This window comes from Urocampus carinirostris, chromosome 13, assembly GCF_059441175.1.
Source record: "Urocampus carinirostris isolate Australia breed hairy pipefish chromosome 13, RoL_Ucar_1.0, whole genome shotgun sequence".
NCBI lineage: Eukaryota > Metazoa > Chordata > Actinopteri > Syngnathiformes > Syngnathidae > Urocampus > Urocampus carinirostris.
This window is the reverse complement of record NC_142361.1, coordinates 16111498-16126413: the sequence shown is the minus strand read 5'-3', so window position 1 is coordinate 16126413 and position 14916 is coordinate 16111498. Positions and strand designations below refer to the sequence as shown.

The 14916-nt window shown below is 39.5% G+C and overlaps 1 protein-coding gene across 1 annotated transcript in view; it reads left to right on the top strand.

Annotated features, from left to right (window-relative positions):
- lrpprc (leucine-rich pentatricopeptide repeat containing) overlaps positions 1-14916 on the top strand; it is a 78690-nt gene that overhangs the window by 45680 nt on the left and 18094 nt on the right. Inside the window, exons 24-30 of the mRNA XM_088350952.1 lie at positions 5073-5197; positions 5996-6102; positions 8759-8827; positions 8896-8986; positions 9172-9314; positions 10694-10814; positions 10979-11105. Coding sequence (XP_088207078.1) covers positions 5073-5197; positions 5996-6102; positions 8759-8827; positions 8896-8986; positions 9172-9314; positions 10694-10814; positions 10979-11105 — 783 coding nt within the window. The remainder of the gene's footprint in view (positions 1-5072; positions 5198-5995; positions 6103-8758; positions 8828-8895; positions 8987-9171; positions 9315-10693; positions 10815-10978; positions 11106-14916) is intronic.

The following is a 14916-nucleotide window of genomic DNA, read 5'->3' as shown; positions in this document are numbered from 1 at the left end:
CTAACCACTCATAATGTTCAGGGAGACCTGGGTTACGTGTATATGTATTATTCTTTTATGCCTACTTATGGACTGTAACAGCTGTGCTATAATAAAAGCAAAGTTAACTCTCATATATGTATTTTAAAGCAAATTGGAATTCTTCATATGACATAATTGACTAAATAAGTCAAAAATGTATAACTGCAGATTTTTTCAGAAGGTCCCAGTTTTTTGATAATGGCAATTTTATATAAAAAAATAATCACAATCTAGGTATTTGACCATATATTGTCCATGCCTTTGCTGAGTTTTAACTTCAGATTTTTTTTCTTTTTTTTTTTTTTTTTTTTTTTTTTTTTTTTACTTCAAAATGTTTAGTGGGACCTTGGCTAACAAGCCAACGAAACAAGAAAAAAAAAACATCAGATGACACAACAGCTTTGATAGAAAACTTGTGCTCACTTGGTTGATCAACGGCGCCCTTTGTTTTGTTTTAGTCAATGATAATTTTGGGCTTCTGGTGCTGTCCATTCTCTACCTCCAGGTGCTGGTGTTTTAACTTAGTTCAATTACATTTCTCTCGCCATGTTTGCATTGTGCGTTGCCCGTATACACTACCATTTTGCACGTGTGTCAAGTAGCCAAATTTTTAAAGCCATATTTCACCGGCTTAGAGGGCATGTACTATTTGAATGAGCAGCGGCCCCAAAACGAGACAAGCTGCTCATCCATACATATATCCCTGCCAAGAGTCATTTTGCAAAGAAGTTTGTTCTTCTGATGAGGAAGATCTTCTAATAATAGCCTGTAAAGCTTCTTCTGTTGCGTATTTCCTCTCCATCGTTGCATAAATCAGTCAAGGTAGAGACGTAGGCTGACGAGAGAAACGTATATAAACTTGCCAGAAATTAATTTGTCTAATAGGGGAATAACTGCAGGAGCTAAACAAATCAAACAGACATTTGAGAGTTGAGAAACCAACATGACTTCTCAGACTGCTCACTGTTGAATTTTTAAAAACATTTTGTTTTCAAAAATAACTTATCATATCGCAATGCATGAGCAGTGCACACATTTCACGTATCCAATTTGAATTGAGAGGAGTAAAACAAAACAAAAACACCCAAAAAAGTTGATAATCAAACAAGACTTCTAAGGCCGTTCAAATAACACTTGATTTTTCAAAAATGAATTCACAGCAGGCAATGCACAATATAAAGCATGCAATGTGCACACTTGTGCATTGCTTATTTTTGTAATCCCAGCAGTTTATGTGAAAAAAATTCTGTCGAGTACCTCTTTGTGCTCTGAATGTAATCCTTGCATAGACAAATAATTGATTTGTCTCTGGCGTCATCTGGTGGTATCTGTGTGTAAATCCACCTATTTTTTATTTTTTTCCCGTTAAATTTAGACGTCTAAGAATGCATTATTGCAGCCATTACCGGGAATGCATTAAGACAAATCAGGATGATAAAATATTGAATATTGGGAGTTATGCATGGGAGTCAATCAGACATATTTTGTAATTGTACCTCGAATGTAGGTAAAAGGTGGATCTTTTAAATGCAATGGTTTAGAAATTACAACTGCCTGCCATTTTTAGCCTTGACCTGTTTCAAGATTCCGTGTGAAATTTCAGCTCTAGAGTTTTTATTCTATGCCTTATTTTTGATGAACCATCAAAAAGACAAAATATGTAAAATACGACATAACATGAACATCCTTGCTGCTTTCTAAGAGCTCATGCACCCACTTCATACTATGCCATGAATGTACCTTACTTTCTATAGGGCACTTGTAAAAACCCAGTTTGGCCAGAAATTTAAAAGTACACCTTTAAACCCGTTGCACCTTATGCAGCAGAAAAGGGCGGATAAGATTGGAAATGCATACTGTAGTTATAGTTATGCTTTACCGTACACGATTTACTGTAATACTGTATTTGAGCAATGATTGTGCAATTACTGATCAAATCATAAAATTCACAAACCAAAATTGCAAAATATTGTCTGCAATGGGAATCAAACCCAAGGAGTGGCGGTGAGAGTGCTGAGCACTAGACGACAAGTGGTTACATCATATCCCATTATAACACTATTTTTACTCATTGTGGCAGGAACACTGATTTGCATAGTACATTCTTAAAGGTTAAACATTCTCCCTTTTATTCACCAATGAATCTTATAAAATGAATAAAACAGTCTTTCAATGAAATACTACTACTAGCTCTTGTACGCATATATATTAAGCCGAGAGGTTACCGACGTACATGTAAAGAAGAGGGAAGACCGTTTAACCTGTCAGAATGCAATAAGCAAATGAATGTTGTGGCACAGTGAGTACAAATAGTGTAATAATAAAGGTCTAATGCTAATTTGTATGTCATCTGTACCACGGTTTTTCTATTGGTAATGTACGGGCACTCTCACTACCACTACTCTGGTTCGTCTCCCATTGCATACAATGGTTTGCGTCTTTGGTCAGCGGCACATATTGAGGCATCGTATCAATGTTTTAAAATACACCCGCAAAAACGGACGCCTTTACTATCGTCACAATTTCATGCGCCTTATAATGCGAGTGCGATGTGACTCGTGTATTAAAAATAAAAACCGCAAATGTATATCGGTTATGTTATAGGCGTAATTTACAACTAATCTAATTCATTGCTTGAGTTTATCTTTTTCAATGTGTAAATGGCATAATAGAAATTGTACTTAACATGAGAGACTACGCTCCTCAGTTTCTGGCAGTGGCAGCGTTTTGAACCAGGCCAAATTCAGAGTATAATCTGGTGTATGCACTTCTACAACGTGTTTTTCTATTCCTCATGAAAACATATTATTTTTATTCTCATAGTTTTGCAGTTGGTCGTTATTACTATTGGTGGGGAAAAGTATTTTGAACTGTCTTTGCTTGGCCTGGCATTCAAACAAATGTTTGTAGACTGTTGTTATCCACTCTATAAACTTTTTTTATGCATTTCTCCAAAACTATGTAACATGCTTTATGGAAGAACGCATTTTTTATGTGTGTGTGCTTTAAGCATTATAACACAAATCATTTCATGGCTGACAAAGTTGGATCACTCCCACTTCATTGGCCTTCCTATTAGCATAACTAAATGCCCTTCTTGCGCACACATAACAGCAGGCTAGTGGTGTCATGATCAGCGGCTTATTTGTGTTCTGGAGACACACGTCGTCCTCCCCCGAATGAGGATGGTGGCTTGATAACAGGCCTGCCCGATTTTGTCACACAAAGGAGGGGAGAAAAGAAGGATGAGGCACAATTAGCTTCCTTGTCTAATCCTTCAAGTTTCCACAAGCTAAGCTCTGGTTTTATATTTTTTTTCAGGGCCTAATTGGCTGAAAAGTGTCTGACATGCAGAGCTGGGGACATTAACAGAGCGGCACTGCAGTAAATGGCAATCCAAAGTGACGTTTAAATTGTAACATGGTAAAATTATCCATCTTGACATCCTTAGCTCGTTTTTTTTTTTTTTTTTTTTTTTTTTTTTTTTTTGTGACTGGAAGTTATAATTGACATGCAAGGCCAAGTGATGGGTTCTTTTCAAATGTCTCTTATAGAAGCAAAGTATGATAGGAGGTCGAGCTCCAGAGGAGACAATATATCAAAGAAGAAGAATGTATATAACGAGTTTGGACACCATATTGTTCGATAACTCTTATGTGACAATCTAAATATAGTTGTCTCTTCACCTTCCCTGTCAGAAATTTACTTGGCAATGCTCATCATCCCAGAGGTGAATTCAAGGCCACATTAGTTTGTCCATCTTCATTGGATTTTTTAAAAGCAAATCACTGTAACATTTGACTTTTCCCCTCACTCAATGTCCAAGCCCTTTCTGCTCTGGCCTCTGTGTGATTGACATGGTAATTACCCAATCAACAGATTGTCAGGACTGCTGTCACATCACTGTCGATTGAAGTGAAGTGGTCTCTCACAAACTGTTCCCTCCCTCAACTTGTCTTCAGTTTTGCCATCTAGCTGTTACTTTAGCACTGCAAAGAGTAATCTATCCACCAGAAAGACTGGATTCTTGTTGCACCCAATGTTAAATGATTGTGATTTTTGCACTGATCAATCATTGCACTAAAACTGTAATATTCTTTTGTGGAACCTCTTGTATAACGCGCACCCAAACTTTGAGTTCTTGTTCAAATTAAAAAAATGCTTTATACACTAAAATACTGTATTCCTGTGTTATTCAACATAAAGATTAATACTTTGGAGGCAACTGGGCCCAGGCACGGTTTAGGAGAGTAATAGGAGTGCGGGCCGAAGGGTAATAGGGGAGAAGGTAAAGTCAGGTTACAGCACAGTATGGAATAAATAGCCCTATGGTGAGTCCACCATTAGTAAGAAAATTAGTGACGTACAATTTTTAAAATGTGAGCACAAATCCTTGGTAAAACTCCTTGGTACAAAAATTATTGAGCCCTATTCTCTTACGATTTCAGCTAATTAAGAATCTAAAGGGGTTGGGCAATCTTTGGTGCCACTTTGGATTTCAATACTAGAATAATGGGCCAAACGAGTTGTCAAACTTCGCTTGCTGTTTCTGAGACTGAAATCAATCTAGTTTTGAATTGAATTCAAACCAGATTCAAGGACTTTTGAAAAGATGAGAAGTGCTTAGGGAAAATCAGGCGTCATTAGGAGGCAATGATGAATAGACCCGGCTGGTAAGGTCAAACTAAGTCAAAGATTTGTCGAGAGAAGTTAGAGATGAGCAAAGATGCTACAGACTGGCCCCTTTGTCTGTTGCAAAGCACCAAGTTCCGATGAAAGCCTGTCCAGAGAAACATTTGCCCCCTGCTCACTGGCATTGGGAGGGGGAGTGTATGATTGTGTGAGAATGATGTATTGGGGCCAAAAGGCCTCAACACCTGTAGTTGTGCTGTCATGCATTAAACGGACTGTATTGTTGTGTTGGGTCATAACTTAAATGCGAGGGCACAGGGTTAACACTCTGTATTTTCACTCCATACAATCCTGCCTGATTGCACTGCTCACTCTCCTTCTTTTCCTTTGTGTGTGTGTTTTGTATGTGCTATCTCCAGCGACGACCTCCCAGGAGCCCTTGATGCAGCGTTGCAATGTCTGAAGCGCTATGGCCAACTGCCACACGTCCACAACCTTATTGTCAGTATGGTGGAGAAAGGAGACACGGAGCTCTTGCAAAAAGGTCTTAAAGTAAAATTTTGTGTGATATTTTATTATAGCTGACACAGAATTAAGTTCTGTAAAACATTGATGTTGACCTAGCTGTTGAACTGAATATTACAGGTATTTGAGAAAAGTTTGCTTTTTTTTCACTTTCAGTCCAAATCGGGGCATCCTGCTTTTGTCATCCCATCGCATTATGTATGAAAAAGGTCAACTTCAATGTGCCAGAGGGGCAAGTGTTTCAAGAGTGCATCTCTTCATTCACCCTCCAGCTCCCACTCTTACCAAAAGCTCTCTTACCTACTCTTACGTCCGTTATAAACTCATGTGACCTCATCAAGGGTGGTGGCTGACCCAACCAGACTGCTCTGTTGTATAGTCAAAACATAAATGAATTTTAAAAAACAACTTTTTTTTCAAAGATAATGGCATAATGTGGCTCTTGAAATACTTTTAACTTGGATGGCCTTTTTTGGAGATGGTGGCTTAGCTATTAACGTCCAGCCTAGCACTGCAAAGAGTAAGCTGTTGGAAATTTTTGTTAAACCGCCAACACCAGAACATATTTGGGCAGTGCAATACTACCAAATTATGCCTTGGAGTTGCATTTCCTATCTCTGCTGAATACACTGTCAGCCGCAGGACAGAAAGTGTGGGGGGTGGGGGGAAGCCCAGGAGAGAGCTCCATAGCGGTGTGTACTGGGAGGGCTTTATTTAGGCTTTCATTCAAATTGTTGAAGGGTGCAATTTACTATGGCGGCAGCCAAATATTGGAACTGTAAAGGAAGTTTGTTTTTCTTCTGTCTTACTTCTCCAGCAATGGACATGGTGAGCCAAGAGCGCGGCGAAATGACGATGCTGTACGACCTGTTTTTTGCCTTCTTGCAGACTGGCCGCTACCGTGAGGCTCGCAAGATTATTGAGGTAATAAAGTGAGTGCATGTATCCAATTAAAAGCATAAGCCCAACACAAAATTGATTATTGCGGTTTGTTCATGATATCCTTGATGTCAGATCATATTTTTTTAAACTGTAAAATCTGCTGTACTCCAAATAAACAGCATGCATACATGCACATTGTTCTGTTATTAATCTCTGAGATTAGTATAAAAAATGAGAGTTTGATAAGAAGCAATGACACGGATGAACTGCATGCACACATGTTGGATATAAGCACAAAGAGATTGACAAATAAACAGATCAGTATATGAGACATCAGGGGGAACAAGGCCATTATGTTGTCTCAACAGATTGAAGACTGTCTCAGTTCAACCTCGGACAGTAAAAGTGGGATTTGATCCTTTTGAGGATTTCCCAAACCTCCAATGCGCTACCGACGTGTTATTGTCTCTGTGAGGCCTTCATCCTACTTACGTCAGCTACATGTCACTAGGTTGTATGCTGTAAAGCTTAATATACTGGTAAACACACAAATTACCAAAAGAACTGGGTGACTGACATGAGTTTTAATTTTCAGAGTTCTTTTCCAAACTTACCTTGAAAGACGCACACCCTATGTCTGACTAAACGTTCATACAGTCCGTGTTGCCGTATGTAATACTTTTTTGAGCAGGTGCTCAATCGAGGGCAACAAACTAACATTTAATGTTTGAGTAGTACTAGGTGTTCTCTTTTGTAGTCAATGAGTCATTGATGAGTCAAAATGGTTATCAATGCCTTAGCCGAACAATGTCCTCACTTTTTTAATTTACTTGATGTTCAAAATTTGGACCTTTTTGTTTAAGCAACTTTACAGCTTGTGTTGGTTGACTTCTTTGTCATTTATTTGCGTGGCCATTTATTTCTCTTCTACCTATTGGATTCTGTTCTTGATGTTCTACACTGATAATGTACCACTCCAAAAATGTAGATAGTTGTGTACTGTTAAGATGGCAATCAGTAGTTTGGTGTTTTTGGTTTCATATAACTCACAAATTAATCAACACAACAAAGCGTAATTGTGATATGCGCTCATTCGCAACTAAATTTTCAAAATCCCTAGTCAAGCAAATGTACTTCTCTGCTGACATCTATCATATTTTTAATACTTGAGGTGATAATTGATAGTTGTGTTGTAGTCATTAAAGCAGAAAAGTGTGTGCAGCAGCATGCATTGCACCAATGTGCATGGAGAGTGTGTCAAGTGGCTGTCCCACTGAGTGGTGGCTCTCTTTAGGCTGTGTTTGGTATAATTGGCAGCTGATTAATCACAGCTAATTAAATGTAATGGTAGTAAAAGGTGTCCAATCGTGTGCTAAATGGTCATGGGTAGGTAGGGGATTGTTATGGGGCCAATTATTGAAGCCTGAGTATTTAGCATGTCTGTCTGAAACAGATCATGGTTAGATAGCATTGAAAAAAAATGTTAAGAACGAAGGGTGTCCACACTCATGTCTGCACTTGGTATAATTGATCTGTTAAAAAGCTAAAACACTACATTAAACTGTGAGATTAGGAGTTGCTGTCGTGTTTTATAACCAAGCACTCTTTCATTAAATGTAGACATTTTTTTTCATAATATTCTCCAGATTTATGGTTCACTTAATTCCACTATGATAAAAATAAGGTTAAAAAAGTTGCCTCTTCAAAATTGATTACAGATTAGGACTCTGGTTCCGCAGGGATTTTAAATGAGGTGTGTGTGTTTTTACATGGAGCCTCACAACCCAAAAAAGGGAATTGAAAAGGAGGAAAAGATGGGAGCACTTGCGCTAGGCTTTGGTCTCTAAGAAGATTAGACAGACTGAGGGAGAGTCTGAGTGCGACACATTTTAATTTGTCCCTTTGGCTGCTCGAGTAAGCGCATAATGCCTCTGCCTGGGATGGATTGATGGGAAGGCAGGGTGGGGGTAAAGGAGGAGAAGGAGCAGGGGAGATTTGCAGGAAGAGGTTGGGATTGACAGAGATTGGGCGAGGAGACAGCAGTGAGTGATGAAGCAGGCCAGTCTTTCCTTGATGCTGCCCCATCAAAAAGGGCCAGCGGGGATTGAGCACTGTTGATCCCTTCCCTCATTTAGATTAACTTTCTGCCTCTTTCTTTTTTTCTTGTTTTTTTGCTACCCCCCTGCTCTCGGATTACCAGAGAGAGAGCAGGAGATCTTGCAATCCTAGTTTTATTCAGATTGTATCCAGGCCCCAAGAGACAGATGAAATCCTGATCGCCATCCTTTTGCAATAATCACCTTGTCACTCAGAGTATCAGACTAAATCTGTGCTACACGAGCCACCAGCTCAATCTATGTCAACCCGTATTTTGTATCCTGTTGGACCATTTCAATATCTTTGTGGCCTCTTAAGTGCCGTTCTATTCCCTAGTACACAGTGGTGTTTGAAATATTATCTCGCATATTTCATCGTCTTATATTCAGAAAGGAAAAATAAATAAATTTCCATTTCCCAAATCAATTTTTTCATATAGGCAGGATTTTTGTGATTTAAAAAAATATATAATGGAAAGGGAAATGAGATTTGTTTGTGTATATTTTATGTTTAAGTGTGGGGGGGGGCTTATTTGAGACATGAAGGAATAAAGTCACATGTATTTTTATTTTTTTATAATTATTCCCCCTCTGGCTTCTAGACCCCTGGACTGAGGGCAAGGCCTGGGCGTCTGCAATGGTACGCAGAGAAATGCATTGCCAACCAACAGGTAACACGTTCACCATAAGACTGAATCATAAACTATGAATGTAAAACATGAAATCCTGGTACCCCTAGATGGAAGTCCTGGAGCAGATGGTGGAAATGACCTCCAAGTTATTTGAGTGTGATCGTGACGAAATGTACAATTACCTCCTTCGTCTCTGCAGTAAGTTTGTCTTCTGTTTGCCATTCTCATGCTTGGCATTGCAAGTAGCACTGATTCTCCTGTTCATGAATTCAAAACAGATCAGTCAGTTGCTCAGTTTTATCTAGATTGTCCTTTTGTTAGCATGACTCTTTGCTTTCAAGCCAAGAAAGCTGTAAATGTTTTTATTCCCACCTCTTCATTAGAGAATACCAATGACTGGAAGAAGGCTGAGGCTATTTGGACCAAGATCCAGGAAGAAAACATTATTCCTCGTGAAAGGACGCTGTGTTTACTGGCGTATGTCCTGAAGAACAACGGCCAGGACGTGCCCTTCGAGTTGCCCACGGTAAAATCCCCAGCAGTATGTTAAAGCCTGTGCATCCCGCTAAGGCACATCAGGAGATTATTCATAAGAATAACAGCCAGAAGGCTCCTGGTGGGTAGAAGATGCAATGGAGCAGAGAAATTTCCAGATTCCCTTGAGCACTGATGGAATTTAAACCTGCTTGAGGGCTAATGTGGCACATAACGAGCAAATTGAACACCCGCTACTGGGGGAGGGGGGGAGACGACTAGTATGATCAAAGCTCAACAAAAGCACACTAGAGTCTCACATATGCAATCTCGTCTACATTTTGAATAAACAAATTCAAATCTTGTGCCATAAAGTTTCACTGTTTTTGTATTAAGGATACTTCTCAAATTGGTTCAATTATGCCTTTTACATTAAGATGGCAGATGATGGCTAGTGCTTGCTGGAAAATAAAATGGCAACTGTGGATGACTGAAAATAAGCAAGTTTCATTTTATTAAAAAACAAGATTGTGATGCAAGTGGATTATACCAATAAAATTAGTTCTGTGTTTATTATATCACGGGTGTACAGTAAGTAGTTGGATAACAAACCATCTCTAATAGGTACTACCAATGTGCATCATAATCATCCATATAAATATCCAACTGTGAAGATGAATAATTAGCGGCCAGCTAACTTGATCACTTAAAGAGCATGTTGACCTCAACCCCTCTTGTATTTATCAAGAGAGTCCCTTTAAATTGGGTTGGGGGGGCCCTCTTATCTACCGCTCTGCGTCCCCCGCCTCGCTCCACTTTTTTAAGCCTCTGTTCATTACATGAAGCAGAGCAAACAGGATTGCTGTGTGGTCAATCAGAGCGCCTGGCTAGTGAAAGGAATTACAGCTGGATGTGTGTGCAAATCTCTAATGCCCGACTAATTAAGCCAGCAGCCAAATGCCACCATATGGCTCGCTCGTTTGCTCTTGTGTGGGCACGAAAGTGGTCTTAAAAAACAAATTTAGGACAACAAACCAAGCCAGGGGCTGGTTTTTGATTTTGCTCTACGTTCCCTTACTCCTCACCGCTTCAAGCTTTGACAAGACAGGAAGTGATTGCGATTGCCCCGAGCGATGAACCAGGTGACCCCAAGGGCGCTCCGGTTGAAGTCCCCACTCCCCACGCTCTTAACATTTACACTTCTCTCTGCCCCCATGGGTGCCAGCCCTAATTTGCCCCCAGCCAATACAGCTTAACCCCCTCCCCTCACTGGTACACGGGTGAGCAAGCATCGGGGACCCTTGCCTGCCCCCACTGCATCAAGCACACACTCAGAATATGTGCAGCGACTTGTAGAGCCAATAATGTGTTTGACGTATTTTGATGAAAACATCAGCCTGAGTTTGATCTTGTGTCCACTTTTTTTTCAAGACTTGGTATGAACAAGTTTCTGACGCACAGGAAGTCCAACCTGGGTCTATCAGAACTGTGGATAATGACTCCAAGTGTAAAATCCAACTTCTGTCACTCTGCAAGGAAGGAAAGGCCAAAGGTACGATTCTGATGCTCAAACTAGTTACTTTGTTCTGTTTCCAATTACACTGAAAATGGAGCCCACAGTTCCCTGACAAGTTGCTGAACACAGATCATTGAATGGTATAATGCTGAATTAGCAAAAATATGTATATATATTGCAAAATTATTTTTTTCTTTTAGAGGCCTACCAGATGCTGAGAGAAGCATACAAGCAAGGTGTGGCTTTAGGCCCCATGTCATGCGACCATGTGATCCGCTCCCTCCTTTCTGAAGGAGCTTTGGAGAATGCTATGGCAGTCAAGGAAATGTAAGTCCCCAATCCTCCAATGCAAATATGAGTGTATTTAGAGGGGATTGACCAATATGGGTTTACAGGGCCAATACACATTATTAGTTTTGAGATGAGGCCGATAGCCAATATTTAGAGCCAATATTAATAATTTGCTGCAAAAGCTTAAAAATTGGCGGAAGAAATTTTGAATAATGCAAAAAGAAACAAAGAATCTATCTACCCTGGTCATATCCCTTGAGAGGGGTGACCGACAGCAAGACGAACGCGTGTACAAAAACAAAGAAAAGAAAAAAAGTAGCAAAAAACACAAAGAAATTGACCATGGCCAACACAAATGCCCAAACACCCAAACAAGTTAAAGCATTTGGCACCCAAGTTGGTCATGCTTTCATCCCTCCAGATAAAAGGGGACACAAGAAAGCGGCCATGTCACTCGGGACAGGGTGACACAACACACTCTTCTGTTCAACAGCAGGGCCCGACAGCTTTCACTGGTTGCCCCTGCCGCATCATAAAGGTGCCCTGCCCATCCTTTAGAACGCGTCCAAACATCCAACTGTCCTTTTACAACACCTCTCCACTCATTCCTATCACCAACAAAAGCTCTAGCTTCCACTATATTTAGACCTCTTTCCCCCCAGTGCACTAATAATACCATCCATCCACGTCAATCGCGGCCTTCCTTTTGATCTACTTCAATTTACTTCTGCTCTGTAGATCTTCTTCAACATTCGCTCTTCATCCATCCTCTCCATGTGTCCAAACCAACCGAGTACTCTCTTATCCACACGCTTGCTCAGTTCCACTACTACTCCTGTCCTGTCTCTCACAATTTTATTTCTCATTCTATCCAATCTTGTCATTCCTAACATACTCCTCAAACACTTCATCTCAAAAACATGAAATAATGAATATTTGTGATAAATTCAAATAAAACTTTATAGCTCTCAATAAATAAATTACAATTGCAGCACAACTAACATGTCTAATCTTTCACTGCTCCGCCCTGCTTTATTCCTGGACCCTGGCTATTTCAGCTGAAAATGAAAATCTCCATTCTGATCCCCTCTGATTACCTAAATTCATTTAAAACAAAAAGTGCAAAAAGCAATGGAAATTTCACAGGCGCTTGCGAATTGAAAAGTGTGGGCACTCCTGTTTTGGAACCAGATTGACAAACTATAGACATAAGAGCTAATTAATCTGTCTCCACCTGTACCTGCCGCCCTTAAAAAGTTAACTACCCTTCTTATCTTATCTTTCAATCACAATCATGTTTTTCTACCACGGAACTTTTAAAAATCTCAAAATTGTAATGTCTTACTTTTGTTGCTTCTTTTATGATTATGATGTGATGGACCCTTTAAGGGAGACTATGTGAGGGAGTCGACTGGTGGGGAAGTTTGGTTCTCAGTCTGTAGCATGAATTAACATTTGTTGCCGCTAACAATAGCTCCTGTGGAATGTGTTTTACTGCTTGTTATTTGTTTATAAATTCAGCGATCAGACCTGATCGACGACTATGCATCTACACGTAGGGGTATTACAATATTATCAGTGGCTTGATTTACACTCAGACATGTCGGGACATGTCAGGGAGTTGGCAGAGCTGTTTGCAGTTTTTGGAGTCTGAAAAAGCCTTTGCTTCAGATGAGAATTAGGAGAAAATTTGGAGCAATGGAGAGAGCTGTGCTGCTTTAGAGAGCATACGTAATCGGCCAGTCAAATGAATAAAAACGCTGATACCGATATCCGCAAAATTCCCAAATACCCGCGCCGGTAATCAGCCAACCTCTAGTTTTAGGACAAAAACCCACTCACCATGCAATGGAATAAGGCAAAATTAGGTGCTAGCTTTTCATTGATATCAGATTCAGATCTACTTTATTGTCATTCTAGTACACGTGTATACAGAACGAAATGTCGATACATCTGACCCGCACAGTTTCCTTGAATGTACAGATATAAATAAAAGTTGTATTGTATTATGGCTACGTATAGTATTTTACCATAGTGCCGATAGTGCAAGAGGAGTAGCTAACCAAATGTGCAAAATGGGCAGTCAGGTTAACAAGTCAGGTAAACAGTAACATTAACACTGTAACAATAACGCTGTAAGTACAATAGTGCAGAGAGCAAATGTGCAAGGAGTGGCAAGCTATAAAGAACTGCCAGTAGTGCAAAAAGTCAGATTAGCAGCCGTTTAGATTTAGGTTAACTATATGTTAGATTGACCATTTAACAGTCTAATGGCCAGGGGGACTAGACTACTGCGGAACCTGGTGGTTCTGCACCGCACACTGCAGTACCTCTTCCCAGAGGCTAGCAGAGTGAACAGTCCATGATGGGGGTGAGAGGGGTCCCCGATAATGTTCTTAGCATGGGATAGGCAGCGCTTCTGGCCAATGGTTTTCCATGCTACTTTAGCAAGATGTGGGACATTAGCCACAAAAGTTGGTGCATATCCTAGAGGCTGTGTCTCCAAGAATGTGAACTACATTTTAATGATTCAACTCAAAACAAAATACTTCCGGTTGTAGCAGAGTCATGTGTTGTAATATCTCCTCTAGTCATCTGTAGATGGATTTGATCAAAACTGTGTTTTTACACACTCATGTCTCCCTGATGTTATATGGGCAAAAATGGTGCATTGATTGTTATTTTTTCATTAAGTTGAGAATTTATGGAGTTATTGTCAAAATATCTTAATACATGGATGGGAGTATTTAGAGGGGCATGAAACATTCCTAATGAAGTGTGGTCGTTTTCTTTTTTTCCCCTTTTTTATTGTTAGACGGACAAAATCATTCATGGTTTTGTTTTTCTCCCCATTGCAAAAAAAAAAGATAATCAAGACATATACTATTCAATATTCTCAATTACACAATTATATATCATACTCAATATTCATAAAGAATATCCCTCCACCCAAACATACAAATCTCTGAAATACCAAAACCCAAAACAAAAAGTAATTAAACAAACTAATGATAATAACAATAATAAATAAATAAATAAGAATGCAATTTCGAGTTGGCAGTCACCAGACCCAGACATCCAGGTTTATTTTACTATGTTATCAGGGTTCCAAAATAGTGGAGCCAAGGTGTCCAATCATTATAAGATTAACTGTCAGTTCCACTGAGATTATTTTTGTTGTTGTTGTTTTTTTTTTTAATTTGAGTAAAAAGAGTATAATCGTGTAGCCATGTTTTAAAGGCTGGTGGTTCTGAGGACTTCCACAAAAGTTGTATCCTCCTACAGGCTATTGTCAAAGCAAAGGCTAAAACATTATCCTGAACAACAGTTGTTATCAAGAGATCGTCAGGACCTGCCAAAGATGGCTATGTAAGGCGATATGTTTTTCTAGAATATCAAAACTGCACCCACTATTCAATCAGTTTAGGACATGACCTCAACATATGAATTAGTTGACAAGGACTTTGAGAGCACCAGCTGCAATGTTCATCACTTGAATTGGGAAATAATTTATGGAGTCTGTTTTCTTTTATTTTTTAAACTTTTTTTTGTCCTTAAGAGGACAACATTCAACCTCTTCTTGTGCACTGCAATACCTAATTTATGTGGGAATTCATATTCTAATTTTGATCACCCTACATGATACTCCCTCTCATGTAATGAGAAATTACCACGTTTTTTTTAGAACCAGGCAATATGAGCGATAAACCATCTCTGCTCATGTTTGAACTAGTTTGCAGCCTCTCCGGCACTGCATGAAAGCTTACTTGTATTTTCTATTTGATCAGCACTCGCGCTGAGGAGTGTAATGAGCTGAGAGAAACGGTGGGCTGGAAACGGTGATAAT